The sequence below is a fragment of the Sinocyclocheilus anshuiensis genome, unplaced genomic scaffold, assembly GCF_001515605.1.
Source record: "Sinocyclocheilus anshuiensis isolate Anshui unplaced genomic scaffold, SAMN03320099.WGS_v1.1 scaffold348, whole genome shotgun sequence".
Taxonomy (NCBI): domain Eukaryota; kingdom Metazoa; phylum Chordata; class Actinopteri; order Cypriniformes; family Cyprinidae; genus Sinocyclocheilus; species Sinocyclocheilus anshuiensis.
The window spans coordinates 963,327-975,888 of NW_015555762.1; the positions used below are offsets into that span (position 1 = coordinate 963,327).

General features: G+C 38.6%; 1 protein-coding gene across 1 annotated transcript in view; it reads right to left on the bottom strand.

The window, feature by feature from the left end:
- Window positions 1–6: 6 nt before the first annotated feature.
- LOC107673990 (neuropilin-2-like) overlaps window positions 7–12,562 on the bottom strand; it is a 76,313-nt gene continuing 63,757 nt past the window's right edge. The window contains exons 15-17 of the mRNA XM_016467842.1: window positions 11,361–11,393; window positions 3,352–3,411; window positions 7–1,249 (exon numbers count right to left, since the gene is read on the bottom strand). Of these exons, the coding sequence (XP_016323328.1) occupies window positions 945–1,249; window positions 3,352–3,411; window positions 11,361–11,393 (398 nt within the window). The 3' untranslated portion in view covers window positions 7–944. The remainder of the gene's footprint in view (window positions 1,250–3,351; window positions 3,412–11,360; window positions 11,394–12,562) is intronic.

Consider the following 12,562-nt stretch of genomic DNA (forward strand, 5'->3'; position numbering starts at 1 on the left):
AGCCAATAACTGTAGAATTATTTAATGCCCGGAGTAAAAATAAGAGAAATTGTATTTCAAACCCATCCTTCAGTATCTGTCAGCCTTTCAACCCTTATTTCACATTATTTAATGCCTGTTTGATAGCTCAAAGCTCACACATTAGCTTGTCAGTCTTGTCTCCCAGTTATAGCAATCCATAGGTTGCACTGACAAAATCCTCAGTCGTTTTAAACAAGTGTTGTGCCTTTTTTTTTTCAAAACACAATCCACAAAACACACTTTGCTGAAAACTAAATCTAAGAACCCTCGATCTGTCTTACTTTTCCATTTCCAAACTGTCAGACTGACAAGAGAAACAAAATGGTTGGCTGAAAGCAATGGGTTGTAAACACACAATAATAATGACGTATAATCACCCTGGGCTACTGAACTTCTCTGCGAGGGAAAAACAATAAAGCAACAATAAAGCAACATTAAACCCATCAAAGCCTTTAAAAACAATGCACCACATCCTAGGCCACAAAATGTACTTTTGGGAATGATGGTGGGCAGACGTTTGTGGCTCTAAAGTCCAGTCACAGATCTCCCATTTTAAAAACTAGACCTCTTAGAAATCTAAACTGATATACTCTCATCTTTTTGGAATAGGAGAACATTGATATGTATCGACATTTATTTTGAGGCTGAGCCCTGGAAAGGGTTTCAATCCTTGTGGCACCAAACTCTCCACTTTTGATGTAATCCAGTGAAAGACGAGGAAGTCCTTGGCAGCAGCGTTAGAGCTGAATAAGCACAACTGCTTGGAAAATAAGCTCCAGGAGAAGTTAAGTCTAGGAGCTCTCCAGCTGAGATGGACATGCATTCCAGGAATACTAAGAGATGAGGCTCGTTTCTTCAAAGAGTCAAATCGGGTTACTTTGATGGTCATTTTAGGATACTTGATATCTCCCCATCTGTTCTCCTCAAGCCTCGGAGCAGCAGCGCTGTTGGTTAAGCTTTACTTTGTGCTTAATCCCATCATACAGCTCGAAGTTGTAGTTCTCCAAAGTGGTGGATGAGCGTGACGTCAAGCCGCCATACGAGCAGGTGCAGTAAAGAAGGAGGCCAGCGCACACGGCACCTAGAAGAACGCCCAGAGAGCTCATGACGATGATGGTCAGGAGAATGGGGTCCAGAGAATACAGCCAAGTGTTGTCCTTATCGACCACACGTGTCACCGGAGGCTCTGATGGCGTTTCGGCTGTGCTCCACTCTGGAAACTGGAAACCTACAACAACAAGAGGAAGGGAGGAGCACATAAAGAGGACGTTCTTGACAATCTCATGCACATAAACTTTTGTTTTTGGACTTAATACAATGGTAATATCATGGTAGTCTTTGAAGGAAAATGATCTCCCCCAAAAAATATTGATGGTATTAGATGGTAGCCTTCCAAAAAAGTACTGTGGCAGTGCCATGGTACAGTGAAGCATCAGACGGTACTATTTTATACCATGATACCGAAATTCAGCTACCATGGTTTTAAATGGTAAACCATGCTAGTTTTCAATAAAACCACAGTACTAACATGGCAAACATTTCTTTGAGTGAAAAAGTACACAGATTTTGTGATACTAACATAGGGTGACCATACGTGCCATTTTCCCAGGACGCGTCCTGGGAAAATGGCACATATGGTCACCCTAACTAACATGGTATTATTTGAGGTATTTTGGAGTTTTAGAAGAATACCATCGTATTAACATGGCACATGTCCAAAAATCACAGGACTACCAGGTCCAAAAAAACATTTTTGTAAGTGAAAAAGTACCATGGTACTACCATGGTTTTTGTGTTAAGACCATGGTATTCTTTAAAAGAATGCCATCTCCCACAAAATATATAGTGATTGTATCAGATGGTATAGTTTCAAAAAGTACTGTGCTGATACCATGGTAGAGTGATAGCATCATATGGTAATACCATGGTACTTTGAGATATACGTACCATGATATTGAAATTAATGTACCACATTTTGTATGGTAAACCATGGTGCTTTCAAGAATACCACAGTATGGCACGTTCAAGACACAATGGTAGTACCATGTAATTGAAAAAGGACAATGGTATTAACATGTTTTACCATTAACATGTTTACAATTTATTATTTGAAGTATTTTGGAGTAAATACCATGGTACTCCAAATTACTTAAAAGAATACCATGGTATAACCTTGGTAAATTAATAAAGTAATCAGTGCAATTACTGTACTTACATGTTATGCTTAGAATGTTTTGTTTAACACTACAGCCTTTGAAGGCTAAACAGAAGTTTTTGTGTTTGTTTTCCCACACAGTATACTATGGAGGAAGATACTAACTAATGGCTTGGTCTGTGGGAGAATACTGTCGGCATGGTTGTTTTCAGCTGACAAAACTAAGCTGTAAACTCTTTTGCGGCACCCTGTGCCTTGCTAGCGGTTGCATTAGGCTTAATTGGGCTGCTTTTGACAGCGAGCTGATGCCAAAACTCGCACCAGCTGAGCTGCTTTTGCACTTTGACTGATATCTGTTGCATTTTGTTAAAGCGTTTGCCCTTTTAGTTCCAACAAATGGCTTCTGAGGTGATTGACAGCTTGTGTAGAGTGTAAGCTAAACAGACTTCATTACATTTTATTAGAGTAGGGGGAAAATGAGAAAAAGATGGAAGACATCGATAAAGGAAGTCAGGGAGAGTGAAAGAAAGACTGACGGAGGGGGGTGACAGTCTATAAGGATGAACAGATTTCGGGTGGGTAATTAACTCGTCCTTGTCTTTTTTATTTATTTATTTAAGAGCCAAAACAAAGACATCTTTATGAGTTAGATGGATTCCAACTGTGTGATAGCGGGAAGGGAAGGGCGGAAAGTCTGATAACCGGAGATGTTGTTTTTTTGGTTTTTTTTGCCTTTCTGCAGAAATGCGGGGTGAGGGCGATGCGAGTATGAACAAACACGTACATACCCACACAAACACACTGTAGAATGTCAGCTCAACCCTTACAAACATATGCACGGATGCACTGTGGAGCTCCACAGTTTGTGCCAAAAAAATAATGGAATGGAAAGTAGCATTCGCAACCCATTTAATTACATAATGTGGTGTATTTTCAAATAAACATTGATTTGACAGATAACGTGCATAGACAAATCATTCATAATAAGACCAGAAAAAATACATTATTGAAGTAATTATCTGTTTTTGACTAATCTCAAAACTTTGAGGGGGAAAAAAATACAATAGATGAAAGATTTCTCATTCCTGGTTCCCTTTCTTTGAACTTGGTTAGAATAAATAGCCTGCCAGGAAGCAGTCATATACTATTGTATGTATGTAGTAGTGGGAACTAACCTGCATTTATGTGGTCCTTCCCATTGAAGAGACGCCCATTTCCGACCGCTGGTTTTTTAACTGTGGACAGAAATGTAAACATTGTATTGAAATATATAATATGACACAAAAGAATGTGTGTTATGGTCAAAAAGCGCTCAGAATGATTAATAATGATATATGTATTAATGAATATAAGTGTGCATTCTTGAATTAACAAACTTCAGTACACAATAGGGCATTAGAGTAATCTTCACATCATAACATTTGATTATTCAGAATTCATATAACTAGCTCTAAACATGTCAACAATACACAGTAACTAACTTCAACAAACTTGCTAATTTACACTAATGTCTGCTATAATACAATAACCTGTAAAACAGAGTTTGTGCAACTCTAAGTAAATAAATAAGTATATTTTGAGACTTGAGGCTAAGTAATAAATGATTAAAGGGTCACACGATATGTAACATAATTACAGAGTCCCCATGAGCAAACACGTACATACCCACACAAACACACTGTAGAATGTCAGCTAAACCCTTACAAACATATGCACAGATGCACTGTGGAGCTCCACAGTTTGTGTCCATAATGGGGAGTCGTGGCCTAATGGTTAGAGAGTCGGACTCGTAACCCAAAGTTTCCGGGTTCGAGTCTCATACATGAATGTACAGCGCTCTCTCCCACCTTCAATACCACGACTGAGGTGCCCTTGAGCAAGGCACTGCTCCCCGGGTGCCGCAGCAAAAATGGCTGCCCACTGCTCCGGGTGTGTGTTCACGGTGTGTGTGTGTTCACTGCTGTGTGTGTGCACTTTGGATGGGTTAAATGCAGAGCACTAATTCCAAGTATGGGTCACCATACTTGGCCACATGTCACTTCACTTCACTTCACAGAGTACAGAGAATAACATCATGTGACCAACATAATTACTAATTGAAGCACAAAAGCATTTAAACATTAAACATTAGCAGCAAAAATAGGCAAACATCTATTGTTACTGCTGTGATATAAATAGATGTAAAAAGAATTGAGGATTAGAAAAATAAGATTTTATTGTCACATTTTAAAAGCAAGTTTTCAAGACACAAATTCATCAAGCAAAAAATATTCCGTTCACATTCACATTTTAAACAATTTTCTAATTTCAAAGTTGAGGTATAGGCTGACCACAGTTAGAAGGTACTTTCATAAAGCAAAGTGCATTATCATCATCATCCTCATTATTATGATTAAATTCATAGTCTGTATCAGAAGCATCACCACCACCACCAGCTAAGTAAGCTTTGCGATGCAATAAAAGGCCCATAACTTTCAAATGGCTTTATGGATCAGGTCGCTTTGTTCCAAAAATGTCCAAGTCAGAGCCCAATGTGTCTAAAAGCAGAGAAATCAATGTGAGAGCTTGCGCACCACGGATGTGAAGGCGGTAGCCTGATTGGATCCATTGTGAGCGATCTATTCTACCCAACTCCCCACCTCCGAGGAGAATGCTGTCGACTGTTCGACAAGCCCTGAGATGCCAGTGTCCAAATGTACAGTTAGCATGAGTCATTTGGGTCCGAGCAGACATCGGCAGGGGTGTGAACATCAACCTCAATCCTCCGCTCTTTGAAAAATAGACTGTTTTGCTTTATTAGAAGCTTCTCGGTTAGGTATACGTGATGCATTTAAGAGCCCTAGAAGAATGGCTGTTTGGCATCACGCCTCGCTGGGTGACGTGTTGACGGCGTTCTCGAGAGAGCACTCGCACTCATTAATGTGGTTTCCCGAGTCGACGAGAGACACGGGGCGGGAGACGGAACGCCTTTAGCAGCTTTAATAAATGGTATCTGGTCCATTAACTAATTAAAAAATATTAAGAGTGAAGAAAGAAGGGGGGACACGGTTTAGGGAAGAAAAGAGCGATAAAGTGGCTGCTTTAAAAGCACATTGCATGACGGTGCCAAAACATCTCTTACCACCTCACAGCAGGAAATGGCATTAAAAAGCCCCTCAGGAGCCAAGGGTCTTTATCCTTTTATTTCCATTTTGAACAGCTCTATACTTCTTATATCGACATGAAGACCTTTGAAATGCTTGTTCTAGATCCGCCGAATATTCTTAAAGCCATAGTTCATATGAAAATTATAATCCGGTCATCATTTACTCAAGTCATTCCAAACCTGTATGCCATTCTTTCATATGTGAAAGACAAAAGGAAATGTTTACACGTTTTCTATAAAATGAAAACACAAAAGCTGTGTTGAACAGTGTAAATGCCAAACCACTGTCATTTGCTGTCACTAATGTCAAATTTTCCACCGTATTTGATTATATGACAATGCAAATTAGATTTGAGTAAATCATGACTTTATTTTTGCTCACATAAATCTATGGTTCTATACAAACTACATTTATGATATATATGGAGAGGTCTTTTCACTTACATAAAGTTGCAGCATGAAAATTCTTTAAAAAATTTCCTTTTGTCTTACACAGAAGAAAGGAAGTCATAACAGTCTGAAATAACATTGCAGTGAGTTTTCATTTTGGGGAGACCTATTCCTTTAAAACAGTTACCACTTTGGACATTTGTACTAAAGGTAATACCTTGGAGTAGCATTTCAATAGTATATGATAATCAAATGGTACTGCCACAGTATGTTCGTGACACACCCCTGTCCAAATACAGAACTGATTAATATAACCTATAAAACTGAATGACAACTCAATTCAGTAAATGATTCAACATGGCTATGAAAAAGCATAAGGCGATCTTGGACAGCATTCACTGCTAATCACTCCTGAAGCTTCACGATGCATCAGTGAACCAAAATTGCTACCAGGTGTTGATATCTGCACAAGTTCTCTCCCACCCCAGCGCTCAGTGCTTCTTCATAGCAATGAGACGGAGAAAGGAAACAGCTGTCTTTGTTTATGGGACTTGTTTTTGGAGCCTCCACACCAGCAAGCGTTTGCTCAGAATAACACGGCAACACAGTTTCGGGTGATCTTTGGGAAAAAAATGTGAGAAATGCGAGATAGAAAGGAATAACCTAGATACTGCCACAGAGAACACAGAAACAAACACAAAACATGAAGACTCTCTTGCTTAATCCCTCTTTCCCATAATTCTCTCATCTCATTGGTGCGCCATCCCTCCATTTAAGTTGAGCACATCGTTGATATAAAACCATGCCTAATAAAATGTTTAAAGTCAACATGAAAGAACATTTGCAATGCATTTTAGTTCCATAATGAAAAAACTGTTAGATGGGACTTCTTCAGTGAGAATTGATTGGATGGTGAAAAGTTGGTGTTTCATACAAGGATAGAGTCTGAAATGTGAGTTTACACATTCTTCCTGCTACTTTCAGTGAGGCTTTTTAATTGCGAATCCCAATGTCAATGCTTATTAGTCAAATCTGTTTTTGTTTGTAATTACTGCACTCTTTATTATGTTATTGACGACTGGCATTAATTTATTGTGGTAAATATTGGCAAGGTTTTAAGAAAGGCTGTAGAAAGGCTTGCAGCCTAAAACAAGTGTTGCCAATAACATTAACCAGTAATTGGTATGATCTAAGTTACATCAGTGGAAAAAATAAACTCATTACACAAGCATTTTTCTCTTTGTAATAACAATGCATTGATCAACTGTTCACAATAAGACCAAGAAGATATGTTAAGAGACTCAATTTTGATTTCATGTTGACTTTAAAGGCAGTGTTCATTATGACAGCATATGTTTATATCATCTTAGTTGGACTCTCCATTTATCAGACTTAACTCAAGTTGTTTACATGCAGAAACCTTTTAAGCAATACTTCACCTTCCCTTATTACTAATTAAATCATGCTTGCTTTGTGTTCAAAAAGTGCTAAGAAGCACATTCTCAGTAATGGAGCCTCCGCCCGTATGCTTTAATTTATCTGAAAGCTTCATGTTCTCTCTTTCACCAAAGGTCTGTTCCCATGTTCTGCTATAATAAGGTAAAGTACTCGTAATCAATGTCAGGGACTAGTCAAAGTGCAAACATTGTGGCATGTCCACAACAGCTCTGAACTCGCCGATGTTCTGACCTTGTCCAATCACATTGATTTAACATAAGTACAGCACATTGGATCAAAGTCAGTCCAGGATCAGTGATTGAGGTCACTGGATAACACGTTCATCAAGAGGCCAGATACAGATTTGCTCAAGTTCCCTCCAGATGAGTACGAGCTGGCTAGATGTCGTAAACAAGCTGAGCACACTAGTAAGACAGGGTCGTCAGTATCCAAGAAAGAAAAGAACAAGAACAGAACGAGGAAACAGAAAAATCGAAGTGTTGGGTTCATCTGGATGCATTCGAATCCAAGCATCTGAGAGCTTTCTTTGAGGTTCTCCTCCAACTCTTCAGTCTGAGATCTGCATTTGTCAAGGACTTCCTTCACAAAGTCAGCATTTGCAGGCAAACCTCTAAACCGTTAGTCCAGGTGTTCACCAGTAGGAATTCCCATCGCCCTTCTCAACCCATACAGTCAACTTGGGCGTCACCCCAGCCCTGTGCATGCCGCCGTTCGGGTAATGTGCATTGTGGGGGCTGTAGTAGGCCATTGTGGGTTGGTTCCTCCTGGCCGTAAGATGGCGACAGCTAATGGCCATGACAATGACAATGAGCAGGAACAAGATGGCTCCTCCACCAGCCATTATGTAATACCAGTTGGGCAAAACGGGTGGTACTGACAGCGTATTTATTGTTGGCTCACTCTTGCCTGGTAGGGCTCCCCCTGGTGGAGAGATATACAAACTGTGAAACACGCCACACTACTGCTAGGTTCAAAAGCAAACACACAAATGCCATGAAAGATGCTGCATTGACTGTTTTGGCATAAGCTTCATGCTCCATGTTTCACTGTTCGAAATCACCATGAAATCACCTCTTTCCAGTAGTAGAATAGATGTTGAGGGATCTACGTTCGGTTTGCATAGAGGCATGTACAGTGAAACAATGGGAGTGAATGCAGTGCTGTTATGTAACGTGCTTTCAAATAGGCACCTGAGTCAGACTCCAAGCATGTTGCAAATAAAGACTGCCCCGCGCTCTAGTCCTGGGGAGTGGGAATGCCGTACTATAAATCGAACTGTTTTTTTTTCTTTTTTGCATGCTGGATTTTGGGACAAGTCTCTCTCCAGGACTACTCAAAGGGCAGGTGGATACATGACTACAAGTGTTGGTAGTTCTCCAAACCGTTATGTCTTAGGGGTACATTGGGGCTGCATTCAAAACAAGAGGCTGTTTTGCCAAGCAGAGGCACATGCATTCTGTTCTCCCTCAGTTTGGTCTTCTGGTTCTTGCAGAATGCTGACAGATAACTGATCACTGCAGGAGTTTTTAATAGGGCTGGGCATCGCCAATTTCGTCAATACATCTTGATGCACCACTATATCAGAAATAGATCACAACTGAGATTGAGAGAGACCCAATGTGACTGTGTGAAAGACTGATGATGTGGAATCTTTTTTTGCATTCTCGCTTCAATTTTGTCAAGCATGCCATGTTTTAAATTATGACATGCATTTGTGTGTAACTTCAGAAAAGTGGCTGAAAAGGGCAATAAATGTGTAACTTTTTCACCACTTTGATATTTTCGTTTGTTTTAGTGGGTTGGAATTTTGTAATATGATGATCACTGATTATCGTAGATTGAACTATAAGAATTATACGAATGCACACATAACTAACTAAACTAAAAAATAAATAATTAAGTTAAATAAAAACACAAAAAATACATAAATTAATACATTTAAAAAGATAATAAATAAATAATGATTGAAGTTAAATAAGTTAAAAAAAGTAAAAAAAATATATAAAAATAAAATAAAATAAAATATAACATCGATATATGGAACTAAAGTACATATGCAATATCTTTGGGGAAAAAGTCACTAAAGATTTGTGGCTAAATATGCATACATTCAGTTTCTCAGTTAAATTACAACCATTAAACCACCTACACTCCAAGAGTTGTAATAGGATCATTTTCAGACCAACCACAACGCTACTGGATGAGTTCAGCTGCTCTAGAAAGCCAACGTGAAGCGCCGCATGTTGACTTTAAATTGAAACAGCTTTGAGCAATTTCTGACACACGGAAAATAAAAACAACCCTACATCTCGACGAAAACAACCAAAATAGTAACAAATATTACGATCACACAACAAGTGGAAGCAGAGGTTCTTGTCAGCTCTGCTTTGTCTATCTCACAGATTAGTAAGCACCGTGTGAGAAGCGAACATTCAAGAAAAGAATGACACCAAAAAAAAAAAAAACAGTTCTCCAGGGACTCCAACGAGACATACCCCGAGTCTCTGATGCAATGCTGCCATCTGAGCAGAACCCGGCACAGTCAGACATCTTGTTATGCTATATTCAGCCACGGAGCATGACTGAGCCACTCATTAGGGAGAGCGACTTGGCTCTGCCTGTGTCTTTTATTGACACTCATTTCGCAAAAGAATGTGGAGGTGCTAATATGGCGGTAGCTTGTTTGGGTATTCCTGCCAATGCAAGAATCCAAGTTTTTTAAAAATACAATTTTGTAATAAAAAGAAATGGAGTGCCAAATATAAAAAAATAAAAACATCATACTGCTTCGGTGTCCAGTGTTGGACTGCAGTCCTGTCTATGTGTCCATACACACTGACAAATACTCGGTTCTCAAGGGATCCTACACCTTTCTCACAATTCCCATGCCTTTTCTAGTCGTTTGTGATTACAGATAAGGATTTTTCCTTAGAAAAAATCATTAGACTGAGGATTAGATTTTTTCTGTCAGGTACCAATTTTTTAAATGAATGCATTCTAGAACCATACAGGTGACTGCTTTTCTTCAACAGTTCTATAAAGAAGTAATTTATAGCTGTCCATGTTATATCTAAAATACATTTTTTTGACACAAGGATCAGCAGAGTGCAGGATCAGCTATTCATAAAAATAAAATGTGTTTTAGAGTTCAAATGTCTCCAATAAAACAAAAACAGGCATGTATTTACATATTAACCTATTAACTATTTTCCTTTTTTTTTCTAGCATCATTTGCCATCCAATGAGTCACAAAAGAGTTCCTTTAGCAGATCGATGTATATTCATTATATACATTTTCGACATTTTCTATATACTACGAATATAGTATAAGTTTCTTTAAAAATGTTTGGTAACACTTTAGTTTAGGGACCAGTTGTCACTATTAACTAGTTGCTTATTAGCATGCACATTACTAGCATATTGGCTGTTTATTAGTACTTATAAAGCACATACTAATGCCTTATATTTTAGACAGCATTTTAGATTCCTTAATCTTACCCCATACTACCTTACTAACTATTAATAAGCAGTTTATTGAGGCAGCAGTCGTAGTTAATAGTTAAAAGTGAGAATCGTCCACAAACTAAAGTCAAAACAAATGGTTAAACCCTAAAATATGTCCAAGGTTTTCCATAGGAATGCACAAGTGAGTGTTAGCATGGCTGAATGGAGAAGATGCCTCAAAAATAGACTGACAGGATACCCATCTCGTTTGGACTGCTACGAATAGCCAATGACATCAAACGATACAATATTGACACAACCTCAATGAGTTTTGAGAGCTACGACAGAAGGGATGATGTTCAGCGAATAATGACTGGAATATTTCATGCAAGAAAGAAAGTCATACAATTTTGAAGCGACATGAAGGTGCATTTTCTGTTATTTCTGAGGAACTATTCCTTGAATGCCAAATTGTGTCACATTGTGGCAGATCAGCCTCATGGGTTCAACAGCCAGCTGACAGCCCATTTTTGAGCATCTTTCCCAACTGGGACCTTAAATATGTCAAAAACAAATTGGTCACCTCAAATAACCGACTCAACCCCAGGCTCCTCAACTCGCTGCATAAATACCGCATGCTAGGAAGTAAAACGAACCCTAGATCATCGCTGTAAACAATAACTGCTGAGCAGGGCAGAGAGCAGGAAGTGCAAACATTCACACCCGAGGCAGAGAGTTTAAACTCACCGGTCATGTCTGGAGGGAACGCGGCAAAAGGCTCTAGATGAGGAAGAGAAAGATGGGGAGAGGCAGAGAAAGGGAGAAAGACAAACAGAGCAAAATGTTAATCTGCAATGTGAGGTTAACGGTGGGGTACATCCATGCATTACTGTATCTGATGCTGATGACTCTGAAAACATGCACTGAATTTCATAAAATTATGAATAACCTACATCAGAGACCACACAGGAAATCAATCTAAAGATGGTTCCTGAACTATTTAACTCTCAAATCAAAAGAAAACAGGACCATGAATATATATTATTAAATATATAAAATATATTACCGATAAACGCCACTTTAAAAAAAAAAGAAGAGCTGATTGCCGTGCATTATTCTCCACATATAGCGCGATCTGAACCCTAAACATGTTTTGTCAAAAAAGCCGGTTTTGTCCACTTTCAAGGCATCGCGAGTTCACGTTTTACTGCAGAAGCTGACAAGCGCCCTTGTTGTTTTTGAACAGAAGCCGATAAGTCCATTTTAGCGAATCAGCGCGCTGTATTCAGGTCAGGTGACAAGGCTACTTTCACTTTTTTAAAAGACGTGCTAGCTGAGAGGAGTTTCGTCAAAGCTGACTAAAAGTGATCGAGGATGGATAATTTCGACGAATTTGATGAACCTATGATATCTTCTTCAGGACGAAAAAGGAAAATAAAAGCTGAAACGTTTTCACGGAATCTTGCAAAAGCAGTGCGTTACAATGGTGAGGGAAAAGCTCCGTGTATTGCGTGTAACGTAATCATATCCATACAGTTTATGATCACAACAACAACGTTTGTCAGGCATCTACATTGTCATCTGAGGAGATTACAAAGATTAAACGAGTGTTTTTTTTTTTACTCTAAAACATGAAATGTGGAGTTATCTGCTTTTGCCAAAAAACGACTGTTGGAGTTATCTGCTTTTGCTATAAAACAAACGTTTAATATGTAAAAAAAAAAAAGCATACTTTCAATGAACTTTAATTTTGTAAATTACCTGTATTTAATCAAAACAGCCAAACTGCAGTTTGATTGATATTACTTGGAATGCGCAATAAAAAATGTGATTTCTGAAAAAAAAGTTAGCGGTTTTTGCAAATGAACTCTTCAAATACTACCATGATGTACAAAAGATTGACTTAAAAAAAAAAAAAATGAATCAAAAATTCTCCTTTTTTTTTTTTT